Source organism: Pleurodeles waltl, chromosome 12, assembly GCF_031143425.1.
Source record: "Pleurodeles waltl isolate 20211129_DDA chromosome 12, aPleWal1.hap1.20221129, whole genome shotgun sequence".
NCBI classification, from domain to species: Eukaryota; Metazoa; Chordata; class Amphibia; order Caudata; family Salamandridae; genus Pleurodeles; species Pleurodeles waltl.
The window spans coordinates 329,234,160-329,258,679 of NC_090451.1; the positions used below are offsets into that span (position 1 = coordinate 329,234,160).

At 43.7% G+C, this 24,520-nt stretch overlaps 1 protein-coding gene across 4 annotated transcripts in view; it reads right to left on the reverse strand.

The window, feature by feature from the left end:
• Positions 1-24,520, reverse strand: part of NOD2 (nucleotide binding oligomerization domain containing 2) — a 302,117-nt gene that overhangs the window by 77,966 nt on the left and 199,631 nt on the right. For all 4 annotated transcript variants that reach the window (XM_069216441.1, XM_069216437.1, XM_069216439.1 and 1 more), the window contains 2 exons: positions 13,955-14,038; positions 6,664-6,747 (listed from right to left, as the gene is read on the reverse strand). In XM_069216441.1, the coding sequence (XP_069072542.1) occupies positions 6,664-6,747; positions 13,955-14,038 (168 nt within the window). The remainder of the gene's footprint in view (positions 1-6,663; positions 6,748-13,954; positions 14,039-24,520) is intronic.

A 24,520-nucleotide genomic window follows, 5' to 3' on the forward strand; every position in this document is an offset into this window, starting at 1 on the left:
ATCAGATAGAATGTGTGATAGATAAAATACAGGGTGTTCCAGGTCATCATCGTCTTGTTTTTGTAACAAGGCAGCCCCGATGGCTCTTTCTGAGGCGTCTGTGACAACAATTAATTGTTTGCTAGTGTCTGGGTGTCGAAGAATAGGGGCTTGAATAAAGGCTTTCTTTAAGTCCTGAAAAGCTGACTCAGCGCCTGGTGTCCAACAAAAACCTTTCTTTAGGTGTTCCTTTTTGAGGGTTTGAGTAATGAAGCTGGTTCTCTGGGCAAAGTCTGCTATGAACTGCCGGTAGAAGTTGGCTAGTCCCAGAAAACATTGAGTCTCCTTGATGGAAGAAGGAGATGGCCAATTCAATATAGCCTGTACTTTGTCTGAGTCCATGGCAATTCCGGTTTGGTCTATACAGTATCCCAAATATTTTACTTCTATCAGATCAAATTCGCATTTTTCAGGCTTACAGAACAAATGGTGTTGCCGGAGTCTTTCTAAGACTTGGCGGACGTGCTTGGAATGTTCCCCTGGATGAACTGAATAAATTAGGATATCGTCAAGATACACTACCACTGTTTGTTGCAAAAGATCAGAAAAGAAAGAATCCATGAATCTTTGAAAGATGGACGGGGCATTAGTGAGTCCGAAGGGCATTACTCTATATTCGTAGTGACCAAAAGGTGTTCTAAAGGCGGTCTTCCACTCATCACCTTCTCTGATTCTTAGCAGATGATAGGCTCCTCGGAGATCCAGCTTGGTGAATCTCTTGGCTCCTCTGACTGCTTCTAAGATGTCTTTGATGAGGGGTAACGGATACCGGTCTTTGATAGTGATCCTGTTTAACCCTCTGAAATCGATACAGGGACGCAGATCTTTGGTTTTCTTTGGTACAAAGAAAAGAGGAGCCCCGGCGGGTGAAGAGGAGGGAGTTATTAACCCACTTTGTAGATTCTCATCTAGGTACTCCTTCAAAATTTGTTTCTCTGATTCAGTGAGGGAGTACATCCGCCCAAAAGGAACTACAGTGTCTGGCTCTAAAGGAATGGCACAGTCGTATTCTCTGTGGGGTGGCAATTCAGGTCTTTCTGGCTTCTGGAATACATCGATATAGTCCTGATACTGTCTGGGAACTCCCTGTAGGACATTAATGGATCCTCCCACCCGAGAAGGTGCTGTTGAGAGACTTTTTGGGGACCAATAATCCCCGGCCGGAAAGCAGTGGTGTTGACAAAAATGGGAAGATAACGAAATGGTTTTTGTTTCCCAGTTGATGTAAGGATTGTGCTGTGTAAGCCATGGAATTCCCAGGATCATGACATGGTGTGGTGATGAGATTAAGTCAAACGAGAGAATTTCCTGATGTTTACCAAACTGTAAACAGAAGGTAGGGGTGGTGTATTGTACAGGTCCAGAGGCCAAGAGCGACCCATCAACGGTATGTACCTGTTCTGGTATTTCTTTGGGTATTTGTGTTATCTGTCGTTCTTTGGCCCAGGTTTCATCTAAATAGAGGCCACTGGCTCCGCAGTCCAATAAAGCCAAAGTTCTTGCTTCGCGGCCATCAGTTAAATGGAGGGTAACTGGTAAGAGAAAAAGAGCAGTTCCTTCCTCCCTGGAAGAGCAAATAGAACGTATATCACGATATCCCGTCCTCACCCTTCTTACTGGGGACGGGAGTTGGCGTTTCCCAAGGGCTTGGTTGGACGAATGGGGCAGGCGCGAATTAGGTGACCAGCTGCACCACAATATAGGCAAAGCCCCTTCCTTCGTCTATGTCCCCTTTCACTGGTGGATAGAGGTCCGCGAGCTGTGTCAATCTGCATGGGCTCTTCCTTGGTATTCCCTTTGGATTCAGGACGGACTTCCTCGGAACGATGGGCGAAGGGACGAGATGGTACTGAGTGAGAAGGCAAACGACTCTTCTTTTTCTCCATTCGTCGTTCATTCAACCGATACTCTATCGTTAGTGCTTGGTCCATCAACCCTTTGAGGTTTTCTATCCTGGCAGAATGTACTAGTTCATCTTTGATGTCCTCTCTTAGACCTCTACGGAAGAGTGTCACCAAGGTACGTTCCACCCAGGTTGTTTCTGCAGCTAATTGTCTGAAACAGGTGATGTATTGTAATACATCTTGACTCCCTTGTTGGACTTCGCAAAGAGCCTCTTCTGCTGACGCCTCGAGTCCAGGGCGTTCAAACATCTGTTTAAAAGTAGTGATAAAGGTGGAATAATTAGATAGACAGGGATCGTTTCTGGTTACTAGAGGTGTGGCCTAGGCCAAGGCTGGTCCTGATAAGGCACTAATCAAATACCCCACCTTGGTCTTATCTTGTACAAATTGCGAGGGGCGAAAGGCAAAGTACACCGTTAAGGCATCCAGGAATTCTTTTAATGTGGTGGGATCCCCGGAAAATCGAGGTGTAGAGGCGGCTACTGCAGGGACATCTGTGGTCCTGGAGGCAAAGGCTTGTCGATAAACCGTATTCTCAGTACGTAATTGCTGGAGTTCTTGAGCCTGTTGTTGTATCGTCGCCAGTAGGTCCTGGTTAGTAGGTTCCGTGTTTGCCACTGGGTTATCCATAGTTCCGGACTGCAACAGGAATTTTGGGCGTTGCAATCTGTCGCGGTTTTCAATGGTCTTACCCTCGTAGCTGAGAGGTGTAGGAGAACGGTCCTTGTTCCGACGGGTTCTGCTCTGGCCGAGGTAGGGGCGACCCCTTCCGGTAGCCACGGTGCTGTTTGGTATGAGCGAACCACCACAGTCCGTGCCCTCCAGAAGGAGTCCCAGAGGAAAAACCCCAGTAGGGTAAAAAACCTCCACAGGAACTCCCTGAAACGAAAAGGAGGACACCAGGGTATTAGGACCGTAGATCAGGAAGGCAGGAAAACAAGGCAGATCTGGAACAGACAGGTTTCGCAGAAGGATATCAAAATAGAAGCGTGACTACCACCAAGGAGTGTTTGCAACGCAATGGACAAGCAGTTGGAATTCCCTTATATACCCCTGGACAGGAAATAGAAAACAGGAAGTAGAACACCACCATCTTGGATTGGGAAAAAGAAAACAATAATGAATTAGGTATGTGTGTTTAACAATGCATGCTGGGCAGAGAGGAAGTGGTAAGCATGCTGGGAAGAGAAAAAGGCAAGTATAAAGAGCCCCAAGTGTAAGGGTTCGGTTTGCCCTAGGAACATCGGTAAGTGGTGGGCAGGAAATAACATGCATGAAAAATGAATGTAAAGCGCATGATGCGCTGTGTGCGGCCATGCCTGAAACCCCCTCGGGGTTTCAGGCTCTGCCGCGTCTGCCTTTATGGCAGAACTTGAAAAAAGGGAAGCGGCGAGCGCCGCGGCCCTCAGACCGGCTCCCTGGAGCCTCCATGGCTCTTGCGGGAGCCGCGGCAACCCCCGCGACCTGGGTGTCCGCCGCGGCGTCTACCGCAACCCGGGCGTCTACCGCGGCATGACAGTTTCGGACACCTAGAAAGAAAATCTGCATGACAATTTTTTCCTTCAGCAATGTGCTTCACTTTGACTTTAAATTCATACATTTTGGAAATTAGCCGTACCAACCTGGGGCTAGCACACCCTAACCCTTTATCATTGAAGAGAGAGACCAAAGACTTATGATCTGTGACTAATGTGAACTCTCTTCCCTACAAATATTTTATGAAATGGTGTACCCCCAATCACACACAAATGCTTCTCATTCAATCATGTTGTAGTTCTTCTCAGCTGCTGACAATCTCTTGGATGCAAATGGCACCATGCACTCTTTTCCATCCACCAACTGACAACACTGCTCCAATTCCCAAGTTAGAAGCATCCACTGTTACAATTGATGGTAAGTCATCACACTAGGGTTGCAGAGCAGGTGCTTTGATAATAAGGGACTGTAGTATATCACAAGCTTCACTTTGCTCCTGCTCCCACTTGAATCTCACCTCCACTTCTCAGTAACGTCCTCAACGGCTCAGTTTGTAATGTAAAGTTCTATGCAAATCTAGAATAATATTCACATACACCTAAGAAGGATCTCAGCTGATTCTTGTCCATAGGATACAGACACTTGCTGAGGCTTTTATGAGATCCTCCTTTGGCTATTAGCTGCAATCTTGTGTCCCAAATACTCCCCTTCCTCCAACATGAACTTGCATTTCTCCTGCTTAACTGTAATTCCACTCTCTTCCAATATACTTAAGACCCTTTCATGTTTCTGCAAATGCGAAGCATGTGACTGAGCAAATCAGAATATCATCTTGATAGGCCAATGGTCCGCTTTCTTCGCCCAACAACTGAAACAGGAGGTTTTCAAACACTGAGGCCGTGGAAGCTAATACAAATGGTATACATTGGAAGCAAAAAACAGCAAATGAATTAATAAAGGCCATTAAGGAACAAGAATTTTCGCTTTCAAATTGATGTTATGCTGCCCTGAGATCCAACGTGGAAAAAATCAGCAACCTCCCAACTGAGTAAACATCTCCTGGATTTTTGGCAAAGGGAAACAGTCAACCTGAATGTGTTTGTTAAGTGATCTAAGGTCAACACAGAGTCTGAGATCTCCATTTTTCTTTAGGGCCACAACTATTAGTGAGATCCAGTCCGACAAATCTACTAGTTCTATGACATCTCCTTTGCAAAGCTTTTCCATTGTGCTTTTAATTTATTCCTGACGCTAAATGTGACATTGCAAACCTTATGTACTACTGGCATGGCATTAGGTTTTAATATAATTTTGTGCTCAAACCCTTTCACCACCCCAAGTCTGTCCTCAAAAATAGTTTTACTTTTTGTCGAACACCACCTTCACCAAAGACACTTTCACCTTTACTTTCTCCACCAATGAAATGGGGTGAGAGGTTCCCAGCCTTAAAACCATTTCAAATTTAACCTTCACCACACCAACCTAGAATGTTATACCCTTTCTTTGCTATATACTCTTTAGTGTTGATCGACTTTTCCTTGTACTGGATGTTCTCATGGAAAAACCCCATCATGTCTATTTCTTGTCCACCAAATGTTACCTGTGAGGATGTCTAGGGGACATAACTCCATTTGTTTCCATTCTTGTTCGAATAACTTATCAGAAACTATGTTAATAGATGAACCGGAGTCTTCTGTGACCATCATATTGACCACCAATTTTGATCTCACACATAGGGTCTCATTTTTTCCTGATTTTCCATTCTCAGATAATATATTGATGGGCAAACTCTCACATAGTGACAATACCACTCTTTTCCCACTTGTAACTTCTTCCACTTTGTTTACTGTTGCTGTCTCATCTGGATTACTCACATAAACCACCTTTTGTATGTGTTTGCATACGTGGTCAAAATTACCACTTTTCCTGCACTTCATACATACTTTCCCTATAGCAGGGCATGTATTCGTATTGGCCAAGTGACTCTTGGACCCACACCTGAAACAGGTTCCTGTTGGGATAGGTTGATTTTTTTAAATTTTCTTGATCTTATATTTTTCAGAGGTTTTGGCTTTAGGTAAAACTGTATTTACATTGTCCATTACCGATTGTTTCACTCTAGAATTTGTTTAAATCATGGACAGTGAGAAAATACAAAATATATTCTCTGCCACTTATGCTGATAATGACATCACAGCTGCTACTTCCTCTGGTTGGAAAACAAACTTTAATCACAAGTAAGAATGTGTAAGCCTCCAAGCACTCGCTATATGATGGTGGGTAATCCAACTAGAAATTTGCTGCAACATTTTCCCAAGAGACAATTGTAGTTATATGTGAAAGTTGCTCCAATAATGCACTGATTGACAGAGCAGAAAACTATGAACCATAAGGTTTAGTTTCTATATTTTCAAGGCACTCGCTTCAAATACTGAAAATTTGCCACAAGCCATTAAGTCGGTGTGCACAATGCGAGTGCAGCGCGATAAAGACCAGCGTGTGTACTTGAAACAAGCGGAGTATAAAGACCATCTTGTGTGTGATATTGTTTTCTGATGTGCGTGGGTCTACACCAAGCACACACTTTGGGTTTCACACACTGAGTTTCTGTAACAGCATGTGTTATGATTGAATATTCGAAGCACTCAACAGATTGTCCCAGTGTGAGTCAACTGTAGAATAATACACTTTAAGAAAGAATATCCAGTGCGCGCAACAAAGTGACCCAGAGTGAGCCAGCTTTGAAATCAGATGTTGAAGCAAGCGTTGTATTAAAACTATCATTTAAGTTCTCACACAAATTAATGGCAGCAAAAAAGCCTTAATAGAGAACCTTCACTCACCCAGAGTAGATCTCTGGTGTCTGAGCAAGCAGAGAAGGACCAGAAGAAATGTTTGTAATAATTAACACATGCAACGGGTTCCCGGCAATGTGCTGGTTTCTTGTTCCACTCGTCGCCAAATCACATTATGTTGCTGAATGAATGGAGAGACTCCAAGTAGATGAACACAGATGAATATTTATTTAATGAAAGAAACCAGCATTCCGTGTCCATCACTACAGACCCAGTGTAAATGACGGTCTGGAACCCCGAGCATCACAAAACTATGACAACACATTACGCATAAACATTCCAAAGCCCATTAACATAAATAAGACTTTTTCCTATAGACCCTTAGCCTATAACATCATGCTGAATTAATTATGCATACATTATGATAACTCAATGAAATTTTAACTCACCCCAGAAACTGGAGGGACTTGCTTTGTTTCACTCCATCGGCCAACACCTCTGCCCCCTCTGATGTGATATAGTTGTTCCCCAGTCTAAACAATTCAAATCCAAATTAACGTTTTTGACTAATGCAATAATATTTTGCCATTAAAAAAACATTTAAAGTCTGTGCATGTACATATTATGCTGGTCATTGGTATTCAATGCTCTCTTATTTTTGGGATAGCGCATAACCTAAAAACACTTACAGAAAGGAATCCAGAGGAAATTCATCAATCTTCGGCATTGAGGAGATGTCTTGTAGCAGCATTCTACATTTTTCTGGCACTTTAAAATCTGAACACCCTTCAGAGTGCAGCAGAGGCATCCTAAATAAAAGTGGCTATGCAGCATAAATTATCATAAATAATATATGTATGGGACTTGTAAAGTACAAACCTACCAAATGACTATCATGTCCACTGTAAAACTAAGTGGTTAATATACCTCCATTTTGCCTCTATTTTCTGTAGCTTGTGTTGCTGTATTGTCTGTGACAGTCCTCCCCTTTGCCCAACAAATGAGATGGGCGGGGTGGGATGTGGGTGTCAATTTATTTTTAGTCAACCCAAGAAATCGCCAGCCTGGAGAACTATGAAGTTTGTATAACTGTAGTTGGGCAGTGTTACTATGACCTGCCTCACATTTAAATCTGCCTTAGTTAAAGGAGTGGTGCAAAAGTCACTTTTAAAGTTCTAGAACTACATTTGTATTACTTTGCAACCACATTTCTTAACGCAAGACTTGACATGAAAGTCTACAAACCCGCATATCATCAGAACAACACCTGCGTTTTCTAGCACAGTTATTAGGATTAAACAAAGTTGCAACAGTTTGCAAAAAAATCTAGGTCTGTGGCTGTCAGAAGTCAACTGCAATACACTACTGCTCAGGCATATAACATTGAATATGAAACTAAATTAGGATGATTTTAGATTTTATTTAGGAAGGGGACTGTAGAAAAAAGAAAATATTTCAGTATGTTATATGTGTAAGTCAGAAAACTACAATGTTCAAAAGTGTAATTGAAAAGAACTGTGGGTATGAAAATCTCCTGCAATTGCTGTTTACATCACACCCATTTTTCGTTTTCAACCACAGAATTCTGTGACTCCCTATCTCCCTGCTCTAAACAAACTTAGCTGCAGTGGTGATTTTTCATTGCCACAGAAGACAGCCTAAGAAAAAGAGAAGACTGACAGACAAAAATATAAGTCAGGCCTTCCTTTTCCACAGTGGTTTGAACACGTAGGAGTGTTTATCAGAATGCGGCACTGCTCTTTCATTCCTCATAAAAACAAACTCAGAGTAAGTGTGGTAAAGGCAACAGATTGGTTCTATGGCAAGTGGGCATATTTTTTTATTATACTTTTTGGAAACATATGCAATATGGAAAAAACTAAATAAATAAATAAAAAGGTGCGGCCCAGCAGCCCTAGGCCCACCAGCGCTGGCAGTGAAGAGCACTCCTTTCCCAGTGACTTTACACATATGATTAGGCAATACAGCAACTGGATGAATTAGCCTAACCCATTCCCTCAGGAGGCATTCTGTGGTTGGCAGAAACAAAATAAGAACGAGACATGAAGAGACTAATGGATGAAAAAGATAGACTGAAAGCCCGGTAAGTATGTATAATGCTTGTATTTTTATTATTATTATTTTTTAGTACATTAGGCTGGCCAGACAACTAAAGGTTTCCGTAGGCCGTATAAAAATGGGTTTTGCTCATCAAGTTTGAATTACAACGGAGAAAGGGATTGTAGGATCATGACAAGGGTTGATCATCACACTGACTGATCAGTCTCTCGCAGCTTATGTGAATTGCTTAATAGGCTAGTGGATTCCTTTTTACGGCCTGCATGCTATGGCTTTGTCAGATTTGGTAGGAGAGATGTTGATCTGGGAAAAATAAATAAACACGTTTGGTGAACTGTGAAAGCTATGGACAAGGTTTCCCACTAAAAGGCTATTTATAGCAGGACGGAACAAACAATGGCAGCTTAGTTATTCCAAAGTGGAAAGCATATAAAACATTGGGCAAATTCACAACCGTTTATGCATTACCTAAATGTGTCTCGTGTGCAAAGAAAAACCATCTATGATTCAGAACTCTACATCCCGAGTCAATGAATGTTTGTAGAATTTCAGTCTCGCAAAGGGCACTTAAAGATGTCAAATATCTGCGCTTAAGTTAGATTTTCATTTTCCTATTTTAAGAGCTGTGCCGAGAAAGGGAGTATAAATGTGATTGGAAGGGCATCCAAAATTCCTACAAAGTCATATCTTGGTAGAGATTCACATATGCTTTGTAGGGAGTTTCCTGTGCTGGAAATGAATAAAAAACGATTATGGTTTAAGGCCTGTCCAGACAGCAAAGCGGAGGGGAAGACACCCATTGTTAGGTCCTGCCTACCAGACAGCGCAAGAGGTCTGGTAGTTAAATACTTTTTGTGAACTTGCTTGTGCTTATAGCATCATTAGTTGGCTTAGTCACTCATTTGTTTGCTTCTCATTCAATGATGTGTGTTTTCTTCATGTGTTTGTCCCTCCCCTTGAGCATGACCTCTTTACTTGTGTTCTTCCAATCACTATTAGGAACTACTTTTTGCTTGGCTAAGCACTCCATGAGAGCGCACACATTTTCCAGCTTTTTCCCCACGTACTTCTCCCTTGTGCTTTGTGTTGCTCATCCTCACGTGCTACTTGCTCTGTCTCTTGTGGGCTTTTCTCCCTTCACTCACTCCTCTGTGTTCCCCCACCCACCATCCCCGTCACCTTTCTTATATTTTTTAGTCATAAACATTCACACTTTTTTGGCATACCCAGCAGCAACCATTCGCTGCCTCGCCACTCCTTTTGTGGAACACACTTTTGTGTGTATTTAAACGTATGTTCTTTTTTTGGTTTACCTCCCCAAGTGACATCCGCTGTCTTGGGACAGTAAATTAAACAACAATAGAAGCAGCATTAAAAACTTATTTTCCTGTCTCGGAAGCCTGCAGTTGTATTCATTTAGTGTACTGTGTTTTAGTGGGCAGCTCTGCTGGACCAGAGTTTTCTAAGCCCTCTTGGTTTTACCTAACAGACTTACTGCATTAAATCAATAGGGGTGTATTCAATACACGTTGCAGAAGTGCTGCCCGCCTGGTGCTGATAAGAAAACACTAATCTAGGGTCACTGCAAGTGTTGGACAGAACTGTAAATCATTGGTTTTATCTCATTAAATATGGCATAGTCACCAACTTTATCCTGCAATCATGTCCACATATGCAACACCTTACCATTCCAAAAGTGTAGCGAAGATCCTGAAGTAGGTTCAGTTTGAACTTACCCTAAAGTGCGTCAAACCGGACACGTATTGCGAAACAACACACAGGAGGAACTTGTTTTCTAGGCTTTTTTTTCTTCACTTAAAGTGTTGCTTTATATTGGGATTCATTTGAAGGTTATGGCGTCTTGAGGCATTACGTAGTGTCTCCAGCAAGAACATCTACAACAGCTCTTGCACCACAATATAATATTTAGCCAGGACAGTTTATCCCACATCTTCCAATGTCACAAAAAAATCCAAAGGAAAAAAAAGTAGTGCAGTGTATGGAAGTAAAGAACACAGGTAATGGGAAGCAAGACAGGGGGGTGGGGTTGAAATTTGAAATGGTAAGCTTGAGAAATCAACTGGGTGGCAGCGGAAGCAACACGTGGGTCATGAAGGAAGCAACAAAGAGGGCGTGGGAGGGAAGCCAACAGACGGGAATGAGGAGCAGGTGAAGCAGCTGGATGAGAAAGTGCAACGTAGAGCTGGGGAGAGATGCAAAGAGTTGAGAAAGAAAGAAACACAGGGGAGAAGCTCAGGAAAGTGAGTGCTTTACAGGGGGTAGGGAGAAGCACATGCCCAGAGAAAAATCAAGAAACACGGCGAGGGGGGGATATATGAAGAAGACAGCTGGGAAGCACATGCATTTGTGTCAAGTGCTTAAACAAAAAAAATATCGGCCCCTGAAAAGCAAGCAATGGATGGCACACACAATGCACCATGCTCCCCTGGACAGAAAAATGCATGAAGAGGAAGTTAAAGCCCACATAACGAATAAGACGCAAGCAAATGAGAGTACAGTAAAAGCAACCAATGGTAAACAGTGGGTGAGCTCTAAGCCTACCGTAAGCTAACAATAAGTTTTGCAATAGACAGCTCCAGTGATGTCTTGTAGGCAAGACCTAAAAACAACAGTCTCTAGGGGTGTCACATCTCCTGCTGCTGCCATGATCAACCTCAAAAACAGCGTGAGGCTGAAAAATGAACAGTGCACAATCAAATTACACTTGTAAATGCAGTCACTAACCAGGGCCCTAGCTCTTATCGCAGCTTAACAAGAAACCCGATTATCACCAACCAAGGTTAAAACAGGGCTGTGTACTGTCCTTGATTCTTTTTTAATTTGTATGCAGCAGACTTAATGCAATAACAAACAAACAAGGGCCTTCTAAACAAAACTGGATTCTGAGCATGTTCCTGCCTTGCGGTATGCGGATGACACTTTTCTTCTGGACCACACACCCATTGTCTTTCACGTTTCCCTGCCTGTCTTCAAAGATATATCAGTGACAATGATCTACAGGTAAAAGTAACAAAACTATAATTATCCCCTTTGGAACAACTTACGTTTGGCACATTTTGTCGATAGGTGGAGACAGCATTGAATAGGTTATGGTGTACCAGTAACTGGGGGGGTTGGCAAGATGGAAACATATGCTATAGGATGCCGCATAAAGCCATTCTAAACAAAGCCAGTGATCTCTAATGTCAACTCTGCCAAATGTACATAAAACGCTGTGGCCATTGCGGAGATTCTATATTAGAACTTTTCAGGTCAAAGTTCTTTCTGGCAATTTTATATGTCATCTATACATATAGTGGTAAATTGGACGATTAGAGATAATTCTATTTACTCCCAAAAGGCACCGCGGTCTGCCAACTAAGTCTTGAATTTGGGTGACTAACTGCATGAGGGCGGCCGAGTTACTCTTCATTAAATATTGTTTTAGGCTAAAAAATGCAGGAGTAGACACACTGAAGGATGTGCTATGGAAAGAACTTTGCACAAACCAGAAAATCCACAGCACAAATGGCATTAAGAATTTTCCAAGAATTACAGATGAGCTGAGCCTCAAAGAGCCCTGGAATGGTACCGAAGCTACAGCTTTTTAAAGAAAACTGCTCAAGAGTCCACTCAGTCAGTCTCATTCATCGAGAACTTGGAGAAGCCATCAAGGCTGAAAAGAAGGGAGGTGCTGTTACCTACCTGTAACGCAATGGATGCCCAGAGCTATGTGACAACAAACCAAAAAACAGAAATAAGAATTAAATCATGCAACTGAGATGTCAACTTCTATCTCTGGGTGATACATTGTGCGATGTCTTGTAGCTGCATCCTCTGCAACATTTGCAAGTGTGAATCACTAAACCACATACAATGTGCGTGCTTTCATTTATCTGGCCCATGGCTCATTTACCAAGGCCTTGCTTTCTCAGACTGATGGTAAGGCTAATTAAGGGGAAACTACTGCCTGTGTTATGGGCCAAGACGTACAGCTGATTTACAGAGTAGTCAAATTTCTCGATGTGGCGCGAAAGGGGTAGGAAAAGGCCACAGTTAAGATAGATGCCAGAGGCTGCAGGGAAGGAACTCAAAATAAATAGGGCAAACTGACGCCCCCGACGCTATTGAGCAGTACACTTGAATTGGCGCTGCTCACAGAAAAGTGAAATAACTTAGCTGCCCCATTACCGAAAGTGATCACTTATTTTGCTCTACATTTCTCTGAAGGTTAAAAACAAAACGATGTTCCACACATTTTCTCCACTGAATACTTCGCTACGCCCCATGGTGTTCACCTGTGCAGAGGTATTAGACTTACAGAAGAAACTTGAGGTGACAGCCATAAGGATGGACAGAGACACCACAAATTTAATAATTATGTAAACCTTTTTTTGTAAAAATTATTATGTATAGCATACACCACGTAAAGCAGGTAGATCTTTTCAATAAAGTGCATGCAACTTTTATTCATCACATTCCATATTATTTTTCATTTTTTTTATTTTTCTCCCTCTGCTTCTAGATTGATTCCCCTGATCTCCCCCTAGTAGACTTCTTCCCACAACCGCACTTCTGATGCTCCCCATCCCTCTGTTTGCAGTGAACACTTTCGCAAAATTAAAAGCTCTAAGAAAAAAATCGATGGCATTCCCAGATGCATTTTAATGTTGGGCTGATTATTTGCTTTCACGTATTTAATTTATTTTTTGAGTGTACTGCTTCATGATTAGCCTTAATCTTGGAACTGTAAATAAAACAAAAAACTAGTGACTGTGTCATTCCATATGTACACAGGTGCATGGTGATGTATGAGCCCTTATACATAATCACGCTGTCCTGTCAGTCATGCCGTCATGTGTGATGACGCATGTGTATGTACAAGTTTTATCGCGTTTTTTTTCCCTTTACCAGCAGAACAAAAGCTGAAACTCATTGGCAAGACCAACAGACCTGCTTTAGAAGGTAAAAGGTGAGAACTATTAGCTTTGCCATTGCTTGTTAATGAGGGTGTGTAGGAAAAGGATTATAAAAGGGAAGGAGACAAAAAGTTTAAAATTTGAATGTAAACGTCCACATGATTTACCCATACATATCTTCAGGCCACTGAAAAGCTGCATGAATATCTTTTGGAATTCACTTTTAAACACTGTAAAATGAAAAAAACAGAACACATATGGAGGAGCAAACTTAAGGGTGTAGATTCTAACCAAGAGTTTAAAGCAGGCCCCTGCAGCGGAGCGGGGCCCTCCCCCTATAGGGAACCCACACGCAAGGGGGGGCGCCTTTCAGCCCAGCACCAAAGAATATATATGTGATATGGAAGACTCTGAAGTCCCTCTTCATACTCAATTTGCGTTAAGCCACTGATCCCACCTTTACAAGCTCGGTTGTGTGAATCGGGTCCAATGTCCTTGCAATTACTGCCCTTCCGTGAATACTTCGCGTGGAAGCTTTAGAGCCCTTGGCCACTATAATGGCGTGAGCGTGCTTCCTTAACTACAGTTTTATGATGTCGTTTTGCAAAATAATCGACATCGTGCCCTATTTGCATGCTCACAATGCAATCTGAAAGTAAAAAAAGTTATTAGGTAACAATCCAATTGGGTAACCTCCTGGCACCCCATCACCCTATAAAGGAAAAGATTAACAATTATTTACCTCAGAGCTGTGAAGTTATGCTTTTGCTTCAGAAGGTTCGCAAATGAGTGCGCACATGCATCAGTTAGCTGGTTGTTGAACAATCTGAAAAGACACCGTGAAACAGTGAGCTATATAGAAGGCAAACTGTTAGTATTTTGTTTAGTTATGCAATTGGTTTACACAACACTTACATTTTACATGTGTTGGACTCGGTGCTTAATTTTTAAATAAACATGTGCCGGTGCCCAAAGCCCTCCTCTTAAACATGCTGCTCCTGCAATTCAATGTGGGAGCACTGAATACTGAGGCAGCATAATCCTGAAGCCATATAGGGCCTTTTCAATGTATTTACAGCCACTCCCTGCCCCTTCAGCTCACTCTTGCAGCTTTCTGCTTTCTCCCATTGTGACCCTTTTTTTTCCGCTTCCTCCATCTTTCCCATTTGTGTCTATTGCTCGCAGTAAATGCTTGAGGCTGAAAAATAAGTGCTGGTGCTCAGCACTGGAAACAAGCACAAATTAAGCATTGTTTGGAGTGCAAATATTATTAACAAATTGTGTCACTTAAACATAATGTGAAATAACATGTATTTAAAAGCCTAACTGAAAAATGTGTGTTTTGGGAAATGTGATCACTCTGGTGTCAGTCACAATGAAGTTCGTCATGAAATTAAAATATATTATGCTTAATCATAAATATACTGACAATTATCATGCTGATGATTATCAGCATGTACTAAAAGATTAATGGTTTAAATGTAAATGAAATGTTTTATTCTTCATGCTTAGCACTAGTTTAAAGGCCTCACATTTTAGTAATTTTCCAGAGGCACAATGTTTAAAAGAATGCTAACTTTGCAAAATAATGTTTTTTCAAACATCCTGTGTGACTTGAATAGTGGAAATTTCTGTTTTGTTCTGACTGTCCCTGTTGCATAATTCATTGAGATAAAAATTGTTAGTTAAACAAAGAGCCTGAGTGCTGAATGTTGTGTTTATCATGTAACTTATTTTGTTTTGTTCGAGTTTTATTTTTGGCAGGAAGCTCATGTAATGTTTCTATACAGTTTTAAATGTAATTGTTGTACAGAAGCTAATGTGAGAGGAAGAGAATGGAGTGACAGCATAATCCAATCATGGCTGCAGAAAACGTGAAGAGATACGTCTGATGCGCAGATGATGTTCATTGGCTGCAAACTAAACCACCGTATAGTCTGTCCAATAGAAGCTTCGTTAGTAACTTTTGGGACTTTCAATAGGAAGGAAACATTCTAGTTTTGATGGCTCTATTTAATAGGAGAGAATTTAGAGCTTAGGTTTTGCCAAAGTTTGTTGAAATTTTGTTTGTTTTTTTAACATTTGGTTTTGCCAATGTTTGTTTAGGTGAAATTTGGTTTGGCAATGCTTGTCTAGATAAAACATGGTACGTTCCCAGTGATTGTTTTGAGTTTTGAGTAGGGTTTGTGTTTGCAATGCTTTGGCGAATTGCAGATGAATTGTGATGTGTGAGAGAAATAGGGAGTCTGTGTACTCCAATGTAGTTGATTAGGGAGTGTGCGTACTCCAAAGGGTGAGAGTAGGGAATCGTCGTACTTCAAGTATTTGTGGTGCTTTGTGCTAAAAACAATTATCCACTTCAATGTTGATGTGCAGACCCCACGTGGTCTAAGACCCCAAAGAAATGTACAAGTGTATTAGAAACTTGGTTGTTGTTGTAACTTGTTTGCTGTGTTAGGTCAATCGGGCATGGGTGACAAATAGTATTTCTAGTATGCGTATTAAATGAATGCTAGTTTGACATATATTGGTGATTCCTGAGACCTCAAGCAGGATTTTCTATTAGTCAAGAGTGAAATTTGCAGGTCAAATTTTACTTGTGGACGAGAGAAAGCTAAAGTCGAAGAAGTAGCTGTCGGAGCTAAAAGCCACAGTTTAAAATTCCGTCAAGCTTCCGAATGATTGTGCCTCTACCTGTAGTAAGCAGACCAGTTGGTTTGCTGATTTTTCTTTCTTGCTCGCAATATTTTGCATTTAATTTTAGTATGAATCAGCCTTCAGTTGCAGCTCGTCCGCGAGGCTTTGTCAGCCCGTGTGTGGATGTGACATCATTGGGTCCGCGCTGAGTTTGGTCGGTTGGTAAAAAAGGAGCTGCAAACGGATTGGTGGACAATAGCGTTTCACTATTGGTCAAGAGTAGCAAACAAGAAGGATTTTGGTATTGAACTACTTCTCGTTTTAAATTTCATTTGTAGTTTTGAGCCAAATTAAAAGGGAAAATGACAATTTTCAAAGGGTTAAGGAGTGCATTAAGAATGATGCTTGCATTCCAGTCAGACTAGGAGAAATTGTCCCATCACAAGGTACATCCACATACATTGTAATTGAGGAGAACGGTCCTTCAGCATGTATTGGGTTAAAACAATGGTGCAAAATTACAGCGAAGGAAGGGAGCTTAACGTTTCCTGCTCATGGAAGTTTTATTATGAGAATTTGAGAGAATTTGAAAAGAGTACTTTATGAATTAATGCCCCCCTTCGAGACCACCACAATTTGAAGCTTTATCTATTTGGGAGTTAGTGGCCAGACAACAAGAGAATTTAAAAATTGACACACGAATGAGAACAGCTGAGAAAACCTAGTTAGAAGCAAGATGGGACAATGATCAGAAATTTTGTATAACAGAAATGTTACAGGGTATTGGAATGCATCCTGCAATTGCACATGAGAAAGAGGAAAGAGTTAGACCAAAGACAAAGAAAAAGAATAAGGATCTTGAAGATATTGAGTCGAAGTCAGATGAAGCTAAGAAGTTGCTGACTTAAGATAGTGACTCAGATGATGAATTCATTAAATAATTATTGTGAAATCGTCCCCCATGATAGGCAGCACAAGAAGCAAGTTCAGGTACTAGTATTAGTGCAAGTGCTCCATCTCCAGCCGTGGCAACGTAGAGCAAAGTACAGGTCGCAACTAATGTTCCTGTTATGTATTCCTTTAACCCCTTCTGTGCCCAGGACGTAATGGTTACGTCCTGAGGCACAGTGCTGCTGTGCCCAGGACGTAACCATTACGTCCTGTGCACAGAGCCCAGAGGGAGCGCTAGCGCTCCCTCTGTGGGGTTTCCCTCCACTCCCCCAAGTCAGGGATGGAAGGGGGAAGCAGCGCACACTGATTAGTCACAGGGTCTCCCCCATGGGGGAGGCCCCGAGAGGCTTCAAAGGGAAGGAAATGTATTTCCTTCCCTTTGAAGTCTCTCACAGGGTTTCAAAAGCCGGATTGCTTGCAATCCGGCTTTTGAAACCCCACTAGACACCAGGAATTTTTTTTGTTTTTCTGAAACTGTCAAAAGGGAGCGACCCCTTGGGCAAGGGTCGCTCCCAGGGGGGGCATAGGCCGATCTGCCCCCGGGGGGGCAGAAACCTCTAGGCACCAGGGAGTTTTTTTTTTTTTGTGATGTTTTCTTTTTTTTTTTTAGGTGGGGAGCGACCCCTTAGGCAAGGGTCGCTCCCCTACGGGGCAATATATATTTATGCCATTTCTGCCCCCCTTGGGGGCTGATTGGCCTATTTTGATGAGGCCAATCTGCCCCCAAGGGGGGCAGAAACCATTAGACACCAGGGAGTTTTTTTTTTGCGCGAATTTCACGCAATGGGAGCGACCCCTTGGGCAAGGGTCGCTCCCAGGGGGGCATTTTTTTGGGAAGGCCTTTCCCAGGGGGGGGCAGAAACCTCTAGGCACCAGGGATCATTTCTTTTTTTTTTTTTCTTTTTGTTATGTTTTTTTTTTTTTTTAGGTGGGGAGCGACCCCTTAGGCAAGGGTCCCTCCCCTAGGGGGCAAATTATATTTAGGCCATTTCTGCCCCCCTTGGGGGCAGATTGGCCTATTTTGATGAGGCCAAAACCATTAGACACCAGGGAGTTTTTTTTTTTTGCGTGAATTTCATGCAAGGGGAGCAACCCCTTAGGCAAGGGTCGCTTCCTGGGGGGGGGGGGAATTATTTTAGGCCATTTCTGCCCCCCTGGGGGGTAGATCAGCCTATTTTGATTAGGCTGATCTGCCCCCAAGGGAGGCAGAAACCACTAGGCACCAGGGATTTTTTTTGTTTTTGTTTTACAGATGGGGAGCGACCCCTTGGACAAGGGTCGCTCCCCTGGAGGGGAAAATTGTATTTAGGCCATTTTTGCCCGCTTTGGGGGCAGATCGGCCAATTTTAGGTAAATCTGCCCCCAAGGGGGTCAGAAACCACTAATTACCAGGGATCTTTTTTTTGCACCGTCACGCAAGGGGAGCGACCTTGTAGGCAAGGGTCACTCCCCGGGGGGGGGGGGGGGAAATTATTTTAGGCCATCTCTGCCCCCCCGGTGGCAGATCGGCCTATTGGTATTAGGCCGATCTGCCCCCGGGGGGGGGCAGAAACCTCTAGGCGGCAGGGCAATTTTTTTGGGGTGTTTTTTTTTTTTGTTTGTTTGTTCTTTTAGAGATGGGGAGCAACCCATCAGGCAAGGGTCGCTCCCCTGGGGGGCAAATTGTATTTAGGCCATTTCTGCCCCCCTTGGGGGCAGATTGGTCGAAACCACTAGGCACCGGAGATTTGTCTTTTGGCGCCAATGTTACGCAGGGTGAGCGACCCCGTAGGCAAGGGTCGTTTCCAGTGGGGGGAGGGGGGGGGGTTCGGGAGCAAATTTATTTTAGGCCATTTCTGCCCCCCCGGGGGCAGAAACCTCTAGGCGCCAGGGCAACATTTTTTTTTTAGTTTTTTTTTTAGATGGGGAGCGACCCATCAGGCAAGGGTCGCTCCCCTGGGGGGCAAATTGTATTTAGACCATTTCTGCCCCCCTTGGGGGCAGATTGGTCGATTTTAGGTCAATCTGCCCCCAAGGGGGCAGAAACCACTAGGCACCGGGGATTTGTTTTTTGGCGCCAATGTCACGCAGGGGGAGCGACCCCGTAGGCAAGGGTCGCTCCTGGTGGGGGGGTGGGGGTGGGGGTTGGGGATGCAAATTTATTTTAGGCCATTTCTGCCCCCCCTGGGGGCAGATCGGCCTATTATTAGGCCGATCTGCCACCAGGGGGGGGCAGAAACCTCTAGGCGCCAGGGCAAAAAATGTGTTTGTGTTTTTTGTTTGTTTGTTTGTTTTTTTAGAGATGGGGAGTGACCCATCAGGCAAGGGTCGCTCCCCTGGGGGGGAAATTGTATTTAGACCATTTCTGCCCCCCTTGGGGGCCGATTGGCCGATTTTAGGTCAATCTGCCCCCAAGGGGGCAGAAACCACACGGCACCGGGGATTTGTTTTTAGGCGCCAATGTCACGTAGGGGGACCGACCACGTAGGCAAGGGTCGCTCCTGGGCAGGGGGGGTTTTGGGGGGGGGGGGGGGTCAAATTTATTTTAGGGCATTTCTGCCCCCCCGGGGCCGGCTGAGCTAGAGGCCAAAATCCACAGGTAGGCACTTTGCAAAAAACACCTCTGTTTTCTGTGAAAAAATATGTTGTGTCCACATTGTGTTTTGGGCCATTTCCTTTCGTGGGCGCTAGGCCTACCCACACAAGCGAGGTACCATTTTTATCAAGAGACTTAGGGGAACACTGGGTGGAAGGAAATTTGTGGCTCCTCTCAGATTCCAGAACTTTCTGACACCGAAATGAGAGGAAAAAGTGTTTTTTTGGCCACATTTTGATGTTTGCAAAGGATTCTGGGTAACAGAACCTGGTCAGAGCCCCGCAAGTCACCCCATCTTGGATTCCCCTAGGTCTCTAGTTTTCAAACATGCGCTGGTTTGCTTGGTTTCCCCAGGTGCCGGCTGAGCTAGAGGCCAAAATCCACAGGTAGGCACTGTTTTCTATGAAAAAATGTGATGTGTCCACGTTGTGTTTTGGGCCATTTCCTGTCGCAAGCGCTAGGCCTACCCACACAAGTGAGGTATCATTTTTATCGGTAGACTTGGGGGAACGCTGGGTGGAAGGAAATTTGTGGCTCCTCTCAGATTCCAGAACGTTCTGCCACAGAAATGTGAGGAACATGTGTTTTTTTAGCAAAATTTTGAGGTTTGCAAAGGATTCTGGGTAACAGAACCTGGTCCGAGCTACACAAGTCACCCCATCTTGGATTCCCCTAGGTCCCTAGTTTTCAGAAATGCACAGGTTTGGTAGGTTTCCCTAGGTGGCGGCTGAGCTACAGGCCAAAATCTATAGGTAGGCACTTTGCAAAAAACACCTCTGTTTTCTTTCAAAAATTTGGATGTGTCCACGTTGCGCTTTGGGGCGTTTCCTGTCGCGGGCGCTAGGCCTACCCACACAAGTGAGGTATCATTTTTATCGGGAGACGTGGGGGAACCCTGGGTGGAAGGAAATTTGTGGCTCCTCTCAGATTCCAGAACTTTCTGCCGCAGAAATGTGAGGAACATCTGTTTTTTTAGCCAAATTTTGAGGTTTGCAAAGGATTCTGGGTAACAGAACCTGGTCCGAGCCACACAAGTCACCCCATCTTGGATTCCCCTAGGTCTCTAGTTTTCAGAAATGCACAGGTTTGGTAGGTGTCCCTAGGTGGCGGCTGAGCTAGAGGCCAAAATCTACAGGTAGGCACTTTGCAAAAAACACCTCTGTTTTCTTTAAAAAATTTGGATGTGTCCACGTTGCTCTTTGGGGCGTTTCCTGTCGCGGGCGCTAGGCCTACCCACACAAGTGAGGTATCATTCTTATCGGGAGATGTGGGGGAACGCTGGGTGGAAGGACATTTGTGGCTCCTCTTAGATTCCAGAACTTTCTGCCATAGAAATGTGAGGAACGTGTTTTTTTTAGCCAAATTTTGAGATTTGCAAAGGATTCTGGGTAACAGAACCTGGTCCGAGCCACACAAGTCACCCCATCTTGGATTCCCCTAGGTCTCTAGTTTTGCACAGAAATGCACAGGTTTGGTAGGTTTCCCTAGGTGTCGGCTGAGCTAGAGGCCAAAATCTACAGGTAGGCACTTTGCTAAAAACAGCTCTGTTTTCTGTGATGTGTCCATGTTGTGTTTTGGGCATATCCTGTAGTGGGCGCTAGGCTTTCCCACACAAGTGAGGTATCATTTTTATCGGGAGTCTTGGGGGAACATAGAATAGCAAAACAAGTGTTATTGTCCCTTGTCTTTCTCTACATTTTTCCCTTCCAAATGTAAGATATTGTGAGTGTGTAAAAAAGACGTTTATTTGAGAAATGCCCTGTAATTCACATTCTAGTATGGGCACCCCGGAATTCAGAGATGTGCAAATAACCACTGCTTCTCAACACCTTATCTTGTGCCCATTTTGGAAATACAAAGGTTTTCTTGATAGCTATTTTTTACTCTTTATATTTCAGCAAATGAATTGCTGTATACCCGGCATAGAATGAAAACCCACTGCAGGGTGCAGGTCATTTATTGGCTCTAGGTACCTAGAGTTCTTGATGAACCTACAAGCCCTATATATCCCGCAACCAGAAGAGTCCAGCAGACGTAACGGTATATTGCTTTTGAAAATCTGACATTGCAGGCAAAAGTTACAGAGTAAAACGTAGAGAAAAATTGATGTTTTTTTCACCTCAATTTCAATATTTTTCTTTTTCAGTTGTTATTTTCTGTAGGAAAGCCTTGTAGGATCTACACAAATTACCCCTTGCTGAATTCAGAATTTTGTCTACTTTTCAGAAATGTTGCGGTTTCTGGGATCCAGCGTTGGTTTCATGCCCATTTCTGTCACTGACTGGAAGGAGGCTGAAAGCACAACAAATCATAAAAATGGGGTATGTCCCAGTAAAATGCCAAAATTGTGTTGAAAAATTGGGTTTTCTGATTCAAGTCTGCCTGTTCCTGAAAGCTGGGAAGCTGATGATTTTAGCACCGCAAACCCTTTGTTGATGCCCTTTTCAGGGAAAAAACCACAAGCCTTCTTCTGCAGCCCATTTTTCCAATTTTGTTTTTAAAAACGTAATTGTCACTGTTTTTTGGCTAATTTCTTGGCCTCCTTCTGTGGAACCCACAAAGTCTGGGTACCTCTAGAATCCCTAGGATGTTGGAAAAAAAGGACGCAAATTTGGCGTGGGTAGCTTATGTGAACAAAAAGTTATGAGGGCCTAAGCACGAACTGCTCCAAATAGCCAAAAAAAGGCTCGGCACAGGAGGGGGAAAAGGCCTGGCAGCGAAGGGGTTAAAGATATACAGTTTGCTTTCAACCATGGTCTTGTATTGTGAATTCTGCTAATCCTCCCTTTGATATGACGGTGCCCAGAGTGAAGTGGTTGTTTTGGGCTGATTACAAGTGGTTGTAATATTGTGGATGCCTGCATAAATGTCTTTTTGTGCTGGGGATAGCAATTACAAGTGGTGTGAAGTTTGTCACACCTGATAATTACTGGATGCAATAAAGTGCACACCCTCCATTAAATATGGGCAAGTCAAACCAGCTAGACAAATTTGGGTGAGGTAAGGACCAATATCTGCATGTTATTTAGCAAAAAGTCAGATTAGGGGCTAATTATCGTACTCGATAAAAAACAAAAACCTTGGGAACACCGGACACTCGCATGCTGACGAGGGACTTCATCCCTCACTCTGCCATTGCACCTGTGCCTCCTGCACTTCCCTGCAGCTCTAAAAGCGTGATACTATACCCATGGCAAGGGACGTGAGACTCATCTGCTGGGGTGGGAATTCATCCTGCAGCCTGCCATTGCACCCGAGACGCCTGGGGCCTTCTGCACTTCCCTGCAGGGTCAAAAGCGCAATATTGCACCTGCTGCACGGGACGCTGGACACTCGCCTGCTGGGGTGGGACTTCCTTGCCCAGCCTTTCATTGCCCCTGTGATGTCTGTGGGGGGCCACCTGCGCTTTCCTGCAGCGTTAAACGTTAAAAGTGTGATTTTACACCTGCTGAGCAGGAAGTCGGGCACTCGCCTGCTGGGGTGGGACTAAACGCCCCCAGCCTGCTATTGTACCTGTGGGGGCCGCAGGGTACTTCCTTGCAGCGCTAAAAGCTGGATTCTACACCCACTGCACAGGATGCTTGCGGGTATGTGCCTGGGCAAAGACCGGGCCCGCCTGTCGCCGTCCGCGGCTGGGCGAGGCTGGTCCACCCCTCTTGGCCCCATCATCTGCATGATTTTCTACAACTGAGGTGCATTAACTGAGAAAAGAACTGATGGGGAAAATGGAATCTATCATGTCACCCTCCAAAGAACACCTCTTAACTACTTCAATTATTAATACTTTAACAAAGGTTATGGGGGCAATTAATAGTGAAATTGAAAGTGTGGTGGAGAGACTGGAGGGCCACTAAAAAGTTCTTCTAGGCTTCCACAGCTATTGATGTTAGGGCCCCACTATCACCATGACTGACTACACATAATGATACTCTTAGTATCAAATCCTTGTGTTCCTAATGGTGAATTGACAACTGACACTAGCAGTAACTTGACTGACTAAAACAGCCACGTGAATCCACCCCTGCCCAAAAAAAAACAAAAATCTTGAAAGCAAAACTGTTATACACTCAAACAATGTCGACAGTGCCAAGAAGGCTGAAGATCAGGATGAACCTGTTAGGATCTGCTTTGGAAGTTGGGGACAGGGATACCATGGGGAAGCTCCGAGCTTTGCTTCCGTCATAGCTGCTTTTGAGGTTGCTCTGACTACATCCCAAGCACCCCGGCTAGCCTCTCTTAGGGGCACAGACTCTTCTCTAAAAACTTTGATCAAGCAAGGGAATAACGGGAGTCACATTGCAAATGCGTAAACCGCTAACACTACACAAGCTCAGACAACATCTCATCCTGTCGCCCTGTGTGTTGGAATAAATGCTGTCTTGGGGGGCGTCCCCTGTGGCCTGATCTAACTGGATCTGTGTTGGCCCTGTAAACTCCAATTCAAGCTCTCACAGTGTGCAGAAGTAGAGCTCAACCTCAAGTACCTCTTGGCTAAAAGATCAATGCCAAAATGCAGAAACAACAAAGAGTAGCACCAACAAAACTTATCTCGGATTTCAGACCACATCTTAACTCCAGCTGCCACCAGAGGCTATGCCCCTGGTGATAGTCCTAAAGAATGTACCAACCCTAAACTCCAAACATTAAGTTAACGACCAGCTGAAGAATAAAGTTGTGTATTGGCTGACAGTCATCAGATATTTATAGGTGCGAGACCATAGCCCGCAGCATAATTTCTACACACATGGTCTTGTCAGGCCAAAAAAAAAAAAAAAGAACAAGGGTATTTCATAGTTATCAACTCCAGGCATGAACGTATCCCATGTTCCTTGCTGAAAAGGTTGTCTTAAAAGCATCCCTCTCACGACTGTATTATGGCTGTCCCACTGGGTTACTTTTAGAAACCACCTGGCCCAAACCCTTTTAAATCTTGTGCTAGGGATTCCCGTGTTTACAGTATCTTTGAAATCCCAACGCACAATCAGTTTTCCGTCCAGAAATATGTTGACTGACTCACTTATGCAGGTCTGCCACCAGCAACCCCCTTGTAAAGTGGGTACTTAAGGGCTGAAAGTGACAAACCCACCACTGCGGGACATAACTCAGGGGAGGATATAACTTCATTTCCTCATCCATTCAGCTTCA